The sequence below is a fragment of the Babylonia areolata genome, chromosome 18 (genome assembly GCF_041734735.1).
Source record: "Babylonia areolata isolate BAREFJ2019XMU chromosome 18, ASM4173473v1, whole genome shotgun sequence".
Lineage (NCBI taxonomy): Eukaryota > Metazoa > Mollusca > Gastropoda > Neogastropoda > Buccinidae > Babylonia > Babylonia areolata.
In genome coordinates, this window is record NC_134893.1 from 466,385 (window position 1) to 481,222 (window position 14,838).

General features: G+C 47.1%; 1 protein-coding gene across 3 annotated transcripts in view; it reads right to left on the reverse strand.

Annotated features, from left to right (window-relative positions):
• Positions 1-10,161: 10,161 nt before the first annotated feature.
• LOC143292346 (fatty acid synthase-like) overlaps positions 10,162-14,838 on the reverse strand; it is a 75,578-nt gene continuing 70,901 nt past the window's right edge. For all 3 annotated transcript variants that reach the window (XM_076602537.1, XM_076602536.1, XM_076602535.1), the window contains 2 exons: positions 14,003-14,254; positions 10,162-10,378 (listed from right to left, as the gene is read on the reverse strand). In XM_076602537.1, the coding sequence (XP_076458652.1) occupies positions 10,277-10,378; positions 14,003-14,254 (354 nt within the window). In that variant the 3' untranslated portion in view covers positions 10,162-10,276. The remainder of the gene's footprint in view (positions 10,379-14,002; positions 14,255-14,838) is intronic.

Here is a 14,838-nt window from a genome sequence, read left to right on the forward strand (position 1 = left end):
CCCTGTTGTTGTTCTCACCCACACCCTGTTTTATAGGAGAGGTATTGGAGAATTTGCCAGGTCAGTAGAAGGACTAAGACTGGAAAATGTCATCCATGCGGTGTTTACAATGTGCATTAACATGTTTCTGATTGTCTGCAACTTTATTTTTGTATATACATCATAACTGATATTGTTATTGTCAGTTCAGTTTTGTGATTTTATTTTCAAGGTTTAAAAAATTTTGTTTTCTTGTACTCTGGGGTTGTGGGCAGTTGGGTTATTCTAATGTGAAAAGAACATGTCGTTCTTTTGGAGCATTGATATTTATTGTGATCTTGAAGCAATAATGTGGAAAGAACTTGTTCTTTTGGAGCATTGATATTTATTGTGATCTTGAAGCAATAATGTGAAAAGAACATGTCGTTCTTTGGAGCATTGATGATATTTATTGTGATATGAGGGTGGGGGGTGGAGGGGGTACAGTGATATTTAACCAGGCTGTCTTATGAACTGGGCTGACCTACATGTGGCTGTATTGATCTTTGCATTCACATGTGTCATCAACATGTTTTGGTCACCTCACGTACACGGTCATCAACATGTATTGGTCACCTCACGTACACGGTCATCAACATGTATTGGTCACCTCATGTACACTGTCATCAACATGTATTGGTCACCTCACGTACACTGTCATCAACATGTATTGGTCACCTCATGTACACTGTCATCAACATGTATTGGTCACCTCACGTACACTGTGTCATCAACATGTATTGGTCACCTCATGTACACTGTGTCATCAACATGTATTGGTCACCTCCTGTACACAACATGTATTGGTCACCTCATGTACACTGTCATCAACATGTATTGGTCACCTCACGTACACTGTCATCAACATGTATTGGTCACCTCATGTACACTGTCATCAACATGTATTGGTCACTTCACGTACACATGTATTGGTCACCTCACGTACACAATATGTATTGGTCACCTCCTGTACACTGTCCTTGTGCCATGCATGTATTCCAGGGGACCAAGTGACTTGAAGCATGATCATTACTCGGTGTTGTGACTGCATTTGTCACTTCACTTGAAAATCCAGTCAGTTGATTAACTGGCAGACATTCCTCCTGCACACACTTTGTTGAAATGTACTGTTTGAATTTACTGCTGATAGCAGTGTCAAAAGTCCTGCTTTGTTATAGACTTTAAACAGCAGATGATGGCCGCAACCACAAACACCAGGAATAGGAAATCAGCCGTATTCAGGAATTGGTTGTTTTGGAAATCGAGGAAAATGGAAGCAGCACCTTGGCTGTCCCAGAAGCAGGTCGCCTTTTTGAGGGCAAGACAGCAGTTATTCCAGACCTAGACAATCCAAAGTGCCTTTTGTGTGGCTGAAAGAGACAATAAAATGACAGATGACTGCTGATTCTATGAAATAAGATTATAAATCAGTCCCAGAAGACAGACCTATTGTGTGAAACGGATGGTTCTTGACAAAAGTAAGTCTTGTTTTACAACCTACACTTTTTATTCACTTCCTCCATTTGTGATGAAACGGACGTTTCTTTTCAAGAGTTAGTGGTGCACCCTGTTCTGTAAGTGCCTTGTCTTGAGCACCAGTGAAGTCCGACATCATCTTTGTCTTGCCTGACTCAGCACACCAATCTCTGCTTGTGTTCAGTTAAACACGTGTGCCTTATCCGTGCACATGTCTACACATGATGTGAATTCATGTGCTTGTTTTTTAACAGGGATAGTTGTGGTTGAAGACAGTTGTGTGCAAACTTTTGTTGTTTTTTCTGTACAATAAAGTGAAGTGTTGGGCAGCTGTGTTTTGTGATCAAACTTTTGTTGTTTTTTCTGTCCAGTAAAGTGAAGTGTTGGCCAGCTGTGTTTCGTGAGTGCTCTGTGCTGTCCTTTGTGGGGCTGTGAGTGCTCTGTGCTGTCCTTTGTGGGGCTGTGAGTGCTCCATGTTGTCCTTTGTGGGGCTGTGAGTGCTCTGTGCTGTCCTTTGTGGGGCTGTGAGTGCTCCATGTTGTCCTTTGTGGGGCTGAGTGCTCCATGCTGTCCTTTGTGGGGCTGTGAGTGCTCTGTGCTGTCCTTTGTGGGGCTGTGAGTGCTCTGTGCTGTCCTTTGTGGGGCTGTGAGTGCTCCATGTTGTCCTTTGTGGGGCTGTGAGTGCTCTGTGCTGTCCTTTGTGGGGCTGTGAGTGCTCCATGTTGTCCTTTGTGGGGCTGAGTGCTCCATGCTGTCCTTTGTGGGGCTGTGAGTGCTCTGTGCTGTCCTTTGTGGGGCTGTGAGTGCTCCATGTTGTCCTTTGTGGGGCTGTGAGTGCTCTGTGCTGTCCTTTGTGGGGCTGTGAGTGCTCTGTGCTGTCCTTTGTGGGGCTGTGAGTGCTCTGTGCTGTCCTTTGTGGGGCTGTGAGTGCTCTGTGCTGTCCTTTGTGGGGCTGTGAGTGCTCTGTGCTGTCCTTTGTGGGGCTGTGAGTGCTCTGTGCTGTCCTTTGTGGGGCTGTGAGTGCTCCGTGCTGTCCTTTGTGGGGCTGTGAGTGCTCTGTGCTGTCCTTTGTGGGGCTGTGAGTGCTCCATGTTGTCCTTTGTGGGGCTGTGAGTGCTCCGTGTTGTCCTTTGTGGGGCTGTGAGTGCTCTGTGCTGTCCTTTGTGGGGCTGTGAGTGCTCTGTGCTGTCCTTTGTGGGGCTGTGAGTGCTCCATGTTGTCCTTTGTGGGGCTGTGAGTGCTCTGTGCTGTCCTTTGTGGGGCTGTGAGTGCTCTGTGCTGTCCTTTGTGGGGCTGTGAGTGCTCCATGTTGTCCTTTGTGGGGCTGTGAGTGCTCCATGTTGTCCTTTGTGGGGCTGTGAGTGCTCCATGTTGTCCTTTGTGGGGCTGTGAGTGCTCCATGTTGTCCTTTGTGGGGCTGTGAGTGCTCTGTGCTGTCCTTTGTGGGGCTGTGAGTGCTCCATGTTGTCCTTTGTGGGGCTGTGAGTGCTCCGTGCTGTCCTTTGTGGGGCTGAGTGCTCCATGTTGTCCTTTGTGGGGCTGTGAGTGCTCCATGTTGTCCTTTGTGGGGCTGTGAGTGCTCCATGTTGTCCTTTGTGGGGCTGTGAGTGCTCCATGTTGTCCTTTGTGGGGCTGTGAGTGCTCCATGTTGTCCTTTGTGGGGCTGTGAGTGCTCCGTGCTGTCCTTTGTGGGGCTGAATGTTTGTATCAGGAGTATTACTGGAAGGCTTTATAAATCACTGGTGTGTGTAGGAGGGTGCTGGCACAATATAGCATCACTGTTTACTTTCCTGACAAAAACTGAACACACACACACACAGATACAGACACAGACAGACCTGCACACACATTCCATACAATATATGTATGTTCAATTTATTTTCTGTCACAAATGCAGCTTCAGTCACATGGAATGTGAGCCAATGGAATTCAAAGCATGTAAACTTATGTACAATACTGAAACATACACGCTGTGACTTGTCCTGCAAACTGTAACCAACATGTAACATACACGCTGTGACTTGTCCTGCAAACTGTAACCAACATGTAACGTACACGCTGTGACAGCTTTTGGAAACTGCAGTCAGCATATAACATTGCTATATTGCTTAACATTGTTGTGTTGCTTTGTTATGCAGACTGCTACATGCAAGATATTCATTTAAGCAAAACAATTTACACTTGATGTACAGTATTGAAAAAAAAACAGCAATCAATCTAAAATGTTATTCTTTCTTGTCTTCTTTCCCATTGGCTATCTTTCTTATTTTCTCCAAGACACCCGTACAAAAATACACTGAAATATAAACAGCTCAAGGAGCTCCAGCAATGAAAACTTGTTTCACGCCCTATTCATTTGGACACAGGACAGGACAGTACTTTATGGGGACACAGGACAGTACTTTATGGGGATATAGGACAGGACAGTACTTTATGGGGACACAGGACAGGACAGTGCTTTATGGGGACACAGGACAGTACTTTATGGAGACACAGGACAGTACTTTATGGGGATATAGGACAGGACAGTACTTTATGGGGACACAGGACAGGACAGTGCTTTATGGGGACACAGAACAGTACTTTATGGGGACACAGGACAGTACTTTATGGGGATATAGGACAGGACAGTACTTTATGGGGACACAGGACAGTACTTTATGGGGATATAGGACAGGACAGTACTTTATGGGGACACAGGACAGTACTTTATGGGGACATAGGACAGGACAGTACTTTATGGGGACACAGGACAGTCTTTATGGGGATATAGGACAGGACAGTACTTTATGGGGACACAGGACAGGACAGTGCTTTATGGGGACACAGGACAGTACTTTATGGGGACACAGGACAGGACAGTGCTTTATGGGGACACAGAACAGGACAGTGCTTTATGGGGACACAGGACAGGACAGTGCTTTATGGGGACACAGGACAGTACTTTATGGGGACACAGGACAGGACAGTGCTTTATGGGGACACAGAACAGTTCATTATGGGGACACAGAACAGTACTTTATGGGGACACAGAACAGTACTTTATGGGGACACAGGACAGTACTTTATGGGGACACAGAACAGTTCATTATGGGGACACAGGACAAGACAGTGCTTTATGGGGACACAGTACAGTACTTTATGGGGACACAGAACAGTTCATTATGGGGACACAGGACAGGACAGTACTTTATGGGGACACAGAACAGTTCATTATGGGGACACAGCACAGGACAGTACTTTATGGGGACACAGGACGGGACAGTACTTTATGGGGACACAGAACAGTTCATTATGGGGACACAGGACAGGACAGTACATTATGGGGACACAGGACAGGACAGTACTTTATGGGGACACAGAACAGTTCATTATGGGGACACAGGACAGGACAGTACTTTATGTGGACAGAGAACAGTTCATTATGGGGACACAAGACAGTACTTTATGGGGACACAGGACAGTGAAGGATTTGTTCATGGTCTCCCATCACTTATTTTTACCATGGGGACATAGGACAGTACTTTATGGGGACACAGGACAGTACTTTATGGGGAGTCAGGGCAGTTCCTTATGGAGACACAGGACATGACAGTACTTTATGGGGACACAGGACAGGACAGTTCATTATGGGGAGTCAGGACAGTTCATTATGGGGAGTCAGGACATGACAGTTCATTATGGGGAGTCAGGACATGACAGTTCATTATGGGGAGTCAGGACAGTTCATTATGGGGACACAGGACATGACAGTTCATTATGGGGAGTCAGGACAGTTCATTATGGGGACACAGGACATGACAGTTCATTATGGGGAGTCAGGACAGTTCATTATGGGGACACAGGACATGACAGTTCATTATGGGGAGTCAGGACAGTTCATTATGGGGAGTCAGGACAGTACATCATGGGGAGTCAGGACAGTTCATTATGGGGACACAGGATATGACAGTTCATTATGGGGAGTCAGGACAGTTCATTATGGGGAGTCAGGACAGTACATCATGGGGAGTCAGGACAGTTCATCATGGGGACACAGGACAGTACATCATGGGGAGTCAGGACAGTACATCATGGGGACACAGGACAGTACAGTACATTATGGGGACACAGGACAGTTCATTATGGGGAGTCAGGACAGTTCATTATGGGGATACAGGACAGTATATTACATTATGGGAACACAGGACAGTTCATTATGGGGAGTCAGGAAAGTTCATTATGGGGACACAGGACAGTACATCATGGGGACACAGGACAGTTCATTATGGGGAGTCAGGAAAGTTCATTATGGGGACACAGGACAGTACATCATGGGGACACAGGACAGTTCATTATGGGGAGTCAGGACAGTACATCATGGGGACACAGGACAGTTCATTATGGGGAGTCAGGAAAGTTCATTATGGGGACACAGGACAGTACATCATGGGGACACAGGACAGTTCATTATGGGGAGTCAGGAAAGTTCATTATGGGGACACAGGACAGTTCATTATGGGGAGTCAGGACAGTACATCATGGGGACACAGGACAGTTCATTATGGGGAGTCAGGAACGTTCATTATGGGGACACAGGACAGTACATCATGGGGACACAGGACAGTACATCATGGGGACACAGGACAGTTCATTATGGGGAGTCAGGACAGTACATCATGGGGACACAGGACAGTTCATTATGGGGACACAGGACAGTTCATTATGGGGAGTCAGGACAGTACATCATGGGGACACAGGACAGTTCATTATGGGGAGTCAGGAAAGTTCATTATGGGGACACAGGACAGTACATCATGGGGAGTCAGGACAGTACATCATGGGGACACAGGACAGTTCATTATGGGGAGTCAGGACAGTACATCATGGGGACACAGGACAGTTCATTATGGGGAGTCAGGAAAGTTCATTATGGGGACACAGGACAGTACATCATGGGGACACAGGACAGTTCATTATGGGGAGTCAGGAAAGTTCATTATGGGGACACAGGACAGTACATCATGGGGACACAGGACAGTAAATTATGGGGACACAGGACAGTACATCATGGGGACACAGGACAGTACAAAGTGAAGGATTTGTTTACGGTCTCCCATCACAAACACAAATGTGCTGATACGTTAAATTCTGATACGTTAAATTCTGCACACAAAACTAAACCGTTGAAGCCTGTCAAATGAAATGTCAGCAAGACTCAACAATGATGAAATATATATCAAGGAAGATCTTGTAAGGTAAACGGTTCATATTTGACAGCCCTAAAACATTACCTGCATACCATACACAGCTATCTGTTCACTGCCCTAATATATCATGTAAAAACATATTGCACCACATGACCCCTAGTAATAAACCAACAAATACCAACAAAGTGGGAACAAGTGCAGGACATGAAGTGTATTGATGTGTATTTCATTGTGTTGCCAACATCAAAGTGCAGGACATGGATGGGTATTGATGTGTATTTCATTGTGTTGCCAACATCAAAGTGCATGACATTGATGTGTATTTCATTGTGTTGCCAATATCAAAGTGCATGACATTGATGTGTATTTCATTGTGTTGCCAATATCAAAGTGCATGACATGGACGTGTATTTCATTGTGTTGCCAATATCAAAGTGCATGACATGGATGTGTATTTCATTGTGTTGCCAATATCAAAGTGCAGGACATGGATGTGTATTTCATTGTGTTGCCAATATCAAAGTGCATGACATGGATGTGTATTTCATTGTGTTGCCAATATCAAAGTGCAGGACATGGATGTGTATTTCATTGTGTTGCCAACATCAAAGTGCAGGACATGGATGTGTATTTCATTGTGTTGCCAACATCAAAGTGCAGGACATGGATGTGTATTTCATTGTGTTGCCAATATCAAAGTGCAGGACATGGATGTGTATTTCATTGTGTTGCCAATATCAAAGTGCATGACATGGATGTGTATTTCATTGTGTTGTCAACATCAAAGTGCATGACATTGATGTGTATTTCATTGTGTTGCCAATATCAAAGTGCATGACATTGATGTGTATTTCATTGTGTTGCCAATATCAAAGTGCATGACATGGATGTGTATTTCATTGTGTTGCCAATATCAAAGTGCAGGACATGGATGTGTATTTCATTGTGTTGCCAACATCAAAGTGCAGGACATGGATGTGTATTTCATTGTGTTGCCAATATCAAAGTGCAGGACATGGATGTGTATTTCATTGTGTTGCCAACATCAAAGTGCAGGACATGGATGTGTATTTCATTGTGTTGCCAACATCAAAGTGTCCATGTATCATTCACAGAAAAAGCAACCTCACAACAAAGAATACAGAAAGCCCAAAAAGAAGAAAACCAAACACGAAGTGCTGATTGTCCGTGACTGCTGACACAAGATAACACTGCCAAGTGATCTGTCTGTCAAACATACACACCCTAATCCCATAACACAGTGTTGAGCTCTTGCTCAGATAATGTGCAATGCTGCTGCTTTACCACCCATGTTTGTGCTGTTGTGTGCACTATGACTGTGTGTATTGGCAAAGTATTTACAGCTGTACATATTGGCAAAGTGTTCACAGCCAGCTAAACTGTGTTCATCATTCTGATCAGGCAGAAACAAGACTAAGAGATGAACCAAAAAGCCAACTATACAGTATACTTATGCTGAAAGTAGTCAAACACAATCTGGAATGTGTCAACAGTTTTAACACCACCGTAAGTAGAAACCAACAGAAAAAATACACACACATTTATTTGAACAAAATCATTTTGATGGCACAACATACCCAGCTGGGTGAATCAATATATCACTTGTTCATAAACAGAAAAGACTGAATGAAACATTTTATGAAGTACTTCATGCATGTGCACTTTGTGCTGCAGTGAAACAGGTGGAAACACTGCTGTAAAGTGTCAAGGTGTGTACATCACAGCACTCCCTTAACCTGTGGTGTGTAGAAACACATTTATTGTCTGTGTCATATTTCTGTTCACACCTCAGTGTGTGAAGAAACATTTATTGTCTGTGTCATGTTTCTGTTCACTGTTCACACCTCAGTGTGTGAAGAAACATTTATTGTCTGTGTCATGTTTCTGTTCACTGTTCACACCTCAGTGTGTGAAGAAACATTTATTGTCTGTGTCATGTTTCTGTTCACTGTTCACACCTCAGTGTGTGAAGAAAGAGGAACGGTCACTGACAAGCTATTTCTTTCCATTCACAAAATAATTCATATGTTTATTATTTACATTATTCACACAGTTGAGGAAGGGGGGGGGGGCATTTATAGAACAGGTCTAGTACACAGACAAAATATGTCAACTGAAAAAAAGTAATATCTTTCTAAAATGATGCTACATTACATTGACTCCCTGTCTTAAAATGAGTTTTAAAAAGGAACAGACACAAGTCGCAGTCATCCAAAACTAAGATGACGATGGAGAAATTCGGATCATCAGCAGTGTCTATGGAGCTTGATGAGGAATGGCACATACTGTGCAATACAGTACATTCCCAACATAATTCCATTGTTCAGTGTCAGACTTACACTGTTTAACAATCTCACTGTGAACCAATCTTCCCACTATCTGTGGAAAGGATTTGAAATGTAGTTCTACTCTAATGGCCACAATACAACACAGTGCTTTGTATTCAGTGCTTCCAGTTTTGGAGGGAATTCCAATATCAGTCATCCACATGAAAACTGCCAGCATTTTCAGTTGTTGCTCATAGCACAAAACTCAACATGCCACTGGCTGCAAAGGATGATTGGACTTGAACAAAAAGAATTGGTCTTTGTTTTGTTCAAAGTATGGCTGTTTGTCCTGACATATGTAATACTTGTGGCAATAAACTAGCATTGACTCTGCCTACAGCAGGGAAGGGGTAGGGGGGGGGGGATGATCAACCTTCTGCCTACAGCAGGGAGGGGGGACGGGGGGTGGGGTGGGGTGGGGGGATGATCAACCTTCTGCCTACAGCAGGGAGGGGGGACGGGGGGTGGGGTGGGGGGATGATCAACCTTCTGCCTACAGCAGGGAAGGGGTACAGGGGGTGGGGTGGGGGGATGATCAACCTTCTGCCTACAGCAGGGAAGGGGTATGGGGGGTGGGGTGGGGTGGGGGGATGATCAACCTTCTGCCTACAGCAGGGAGGGGGGACGGGGGGTGGGGTGGGGTGGGGGGATGATCAACCTTCTGCCTACAGCAGGGAAGGGGTATGGGGGGTGGGGTGGGGTGGGGGGATGATCAACCTTCTGCCTACTGCAGGGAAGGGGTGGGGGGATGATCAACCTTCTGCCTACAGCAGGGAAGGGGTATGGGGGGTGGGGTGGGGTGGGGGGATGATCAACCTTCTGCCTACTGCAGGGAAGGGGGGGGGGGATGATCAACCTTCTGCCTACTGCAGGGAAGGGGTACGGGGGGTGGGGTGGGGTGGGGGGATGATCAACCTTCTGCCTACTGCAGGGAAGGGGGGGGGGGATGATCAACCTTCTGCCTACTGCAGGGAAGGGGTGGGGGGATGATCAACCTTCTGCCTACAGCAGGGGGGGGGGGGGGGGAGATGTGGTCACTGACATTTAAAACTACCAAGGCTGGCAAAGCGCAGTCAATATCACCTTCCAAACACGGCACATTCTCTCACCAACACAACAACACATGAAAATAATGGCAGTCTTCTGAGATCATTTTGAAAAAAGTTACCCAGTATATAAATAACAGTTGTTCAGAGAAACAGATGTCGTGAAGGGGGAGAGGAGGGGTGGGAAGGGTGGTGGTCTTCAGGCAGAAAGCAGCTGGGCCACAACTTTGGCGCCGTCCTTCTGGATGAAGGTCTCGTGCTCTCCTTCCACCTGGCTCACACTCACCTTGCCTGAACACACCTGTTGATACAACACACAACACACCTGTTGATAGAACACACCTGTTGACAGAACACACAACACACCTCTTGATAGAACACACCTGTTGATACAACACACAACACACCTCTTGATAGAACACACCTGTTGACAGAACACACAACACACCTGTTGATAGGACACACCTGTTGATACAACACACAACACACCTGTTGATAGAACACACCTGTTGACAGAACACACAACACACCTGTTGATAGGACACACCTGTTGACAGAACACACAACACACCTGTTGATAGAACACACCTGTTGACAGAACACACAACACACCTGTTGATAGAACACACCTGTTGACAGAACACACAACACACCTCTTGATAGAACACACCTGTTGATAGAACACACCTGTTGACAGAACACACAACACACCTGTTGATAGGACACACCTGTTGACAGAACACACAACACACCTGTTGATAGGACACACCTGTTGACAGAACACACAACACACCTGTTGATAGGACACACCTGTTGACAGAACACACAACACACCTGTTGATAGAACACACCTGTTGATAGAACACACAACACACCTGTTGATAGAACACACCTGTTGATAGAACACACAACACACCTGTTGATACAACACACCTCTTGATAGGACACACCTGTTGATACAACACACAACACACCTGTTGATACAACACACCTGTAGAACACACAACACACCTCTTGATAGAACACACAACACACCTATTGATCACAACACACCTGTGGATAGAACACATCTGTTGATGACAGCAAACACCTTGCCCTAAAACTCTCTCTCTCTCTCTCTCACATATACCACACATTACACCACCATAACTTCAATATCACCCAGTCAAACATCACAGAACAACCTCAACACCACTTCACCCACACCACACGTTACACCACTACCTCAACACCACCCACCCACACCACACGTTACACCACTACCTCAACACCACCCACCCACACCACACGTTACACCACTACCTCAACACCACTTCACCCACACCACACGTTACACCACTACCTCAACACCACCCACCCACACCACACGTTACACCACTACCTCAACACCACCCACCCACACCACACGTTACACCACTACCTCAACACCACCCACCCACACCACACGTTACACCACTACCTCAACACCACCCACCCACACCACACGTTACACTACTACCTCAACACCACCCACCCATACCACACGTTACACCACTACCTCAACACCACCCACCCACACCACACGTTACACCACTACCTCAACACCACTTCACCCACACCACACGTTACACCACTACCTCAACACCACCCACCCACACCACCCACCCACACCACACGTTACACCACTACCTCAACACCACTTCACCCACACCACACGTTACACCACTACCTCAACACCACCCAGCCACACCACACGTTACACCACTACCTCAACACCACTTCACCCACACCACACGTTACACCACTACCTCAACACCACTTCACCCACACCACACGTTACACCACTACCTCAACACCACTTCACCCACACCACACGTTACACCACTACCTCAACACCACCCAGCCACACCACACGTTACACCACTACCTCAACACCACCCACCCATACCACACGTTAGTTACACCACTACCTCAACACCACCCACCCACACCACACGTTACACCACTACCTCAACACCACTTCACCCACACCACACGTTACACCACTACCTCAACACCACCCAGCCACACCACACGTTACACCACTACCTCAACACCACCCAGCCACACCACACGTTACACCACTACCTCAACACCACCCACCCATACCACACGTTAGTTACACCACTACCTCAACACCACCCACCCACACCACACGTTACACCACTACCTCAACACCACTTCACCCACACCACACGTTACACCACTACCTCAACACCACCCAGCCACACCACACGTTACACCACTACCTCAACACCACTTCACCCACACCACACGTTACACCACTACCTCAACACCACTTCACCCACACCACACGTTACACCACTACCTCAACACCACCCATCCACACCACACGTTACACCACTACCTCAACACCACCCAGCCACACCACACGTTACACCACTACCTCAACACCACCCACCCATACCACACGTTAGTTACACCACTACCTCAACACCACCCACCCACACCACACGTTACACCACTACCTCAACACCACTTCACCCACACCACACGTTACACCACTACCTCAACACCACCCAGCCACACCACACGTTACACCACTACCTCAACACCACCCAGCCACACCACACGTTACACCACTACCTCAACACCACCCACCCATACCACACGTTAGTTACACCACTACCTCAACACCACCCACCCACACCACACGTTACACCACTACCTCAACACCACTTCACCCACACCACACGTTACACCACTACCTCAACACCACCCACCCATACCACACGTTACACCACTACCTCAACACCACTTCACCCACACCACACATTACACCACTACCTCAACACCACCCACCCACACCACACGTTACACCACTACCTCAACACCACTTCACCCACACCACACGTTACACCACTACCTCAACACCACCCATCCACACCACACGTTACACCACTACCTCAACACCACCCAGCCACACCACACGTTACACCACTACCTCAACACCACCCACCCATACCACACGTTAGTTACACCACTACCTCAACACCACCCACCCACACCACACGTTACACCACTACCTCAACACCACTTCACCCACACCACACGTTACACCACTACCTCAACACCACCCAGCCACACCACACGTTACACCACTACCTCAACACCACCCAGCCACACCACACGTTACACCACTACCTCAACACCACCCACCCATACCACACGTTAGTTACACCACTACCTCAACACCACCCACCCACACCACACGTTACACCACTACCTCAACACCACCCATCCACACCACACGTTACACCACTACCTCAACACCACTTCACCCACACCACACGTTACACCACTACCTCAACACCACCCACCCATACCACACGTTACACCACTACCTCAACACCACTTCACCCACACCACACATTACACCACTACCTCAACACCACTTCACCCACACCACACGTTACACCACTACCTCAACACCACCCAGCCACACCACACGTTACACCACTACCTCAACACCACTTCACCCACACCACACGTTACACCACTACCTCAACACCACCCAGCCACACCACACGTTACACCACTACCTCAACACCACCCAGCCACACCACACGCTACACCACTACCTCAACACCACTTCACCCACACCACACGTTACACCACTACCTCAACACCACCCAGCCACACGTTACACCCCTACCTCAACACCACCCACCCATACCACACGTTACACCCCTACCTCAACACCACACATTACACCACTACCACAACACCACACATTACACCACTACCTCAACACCACCCACACCACACATTACACCCCTACCTCAACACCACCCAGTAACACCACCCTCCCACACATTACACCACCACCCAGCCACACATTACACCACCACCCTCCCACACATCCCCCCCACACCAAGCCACTGACCTGCTGCAGGCTGTAGTCATGCCCCAGGGCCTGTGCATCCAAAGAGTTGCTGGTGGCACGGATCAAGTGGATGTCCCCGGGGAAGGGTCGTGCTGGCTGGTACCTGTCGCCCATCAACAGCATGCTGAAGAAGGCGTGGGCAGCAGCTGTCACATCCTGCCGGCTGGGGAACAGCCCGGAGGACATCACCAGGTCTGTGGCTCTCTCCAGCCGCTCACTGTAGCTTCTGGCCGACATCAGTTCTTCCTTCGTCTGGACACACAACAGTCAATGAGTTATGTTGCAAATGTGTGTGTGAGAGGGTTAGGGGGTGGGGGGAGAGTGTTGTTGGAGAGGCTGTGTGTATGTGTGTGCATATGTATATGTGTGTGTGCATATGTATATGTGTGTGTGTATATCGGGTGTCCCCCAAAAAGTGAACTGCTTTTTGACAAGTATTTTCTCAGTGACAGAGAAACTGAATTCATTGAAAATTTTCACACAGTAACCTTAGGGTATCATCAACAAGTCTGCAAAATATCTAAAAGTTTGGATGCAAATTATGCGAGTATTGTCAAATTCAAAACAGTATGTCAACAACAAAAAATCCAATATCCGAGTTGTGCAATGTAACCATCATGTTCATGCCAGCTGAAGTTTCAGCTTGGAAGGATCAACCATGCCTTTGAGTGAAAGTGATAAGGTTACCATTGAAAACTGTTTCAAGGAGAAAGGCTGGGGTGGAAGAAGGATCGTAAAGGAATTTCCAGGTAAGAGGTGGAGTCATGTCACTGTGAATAGACTTATTGCTAAAATACCCACTACAGGGTCAGTAGCACATAAAATTGGCAGCAGGA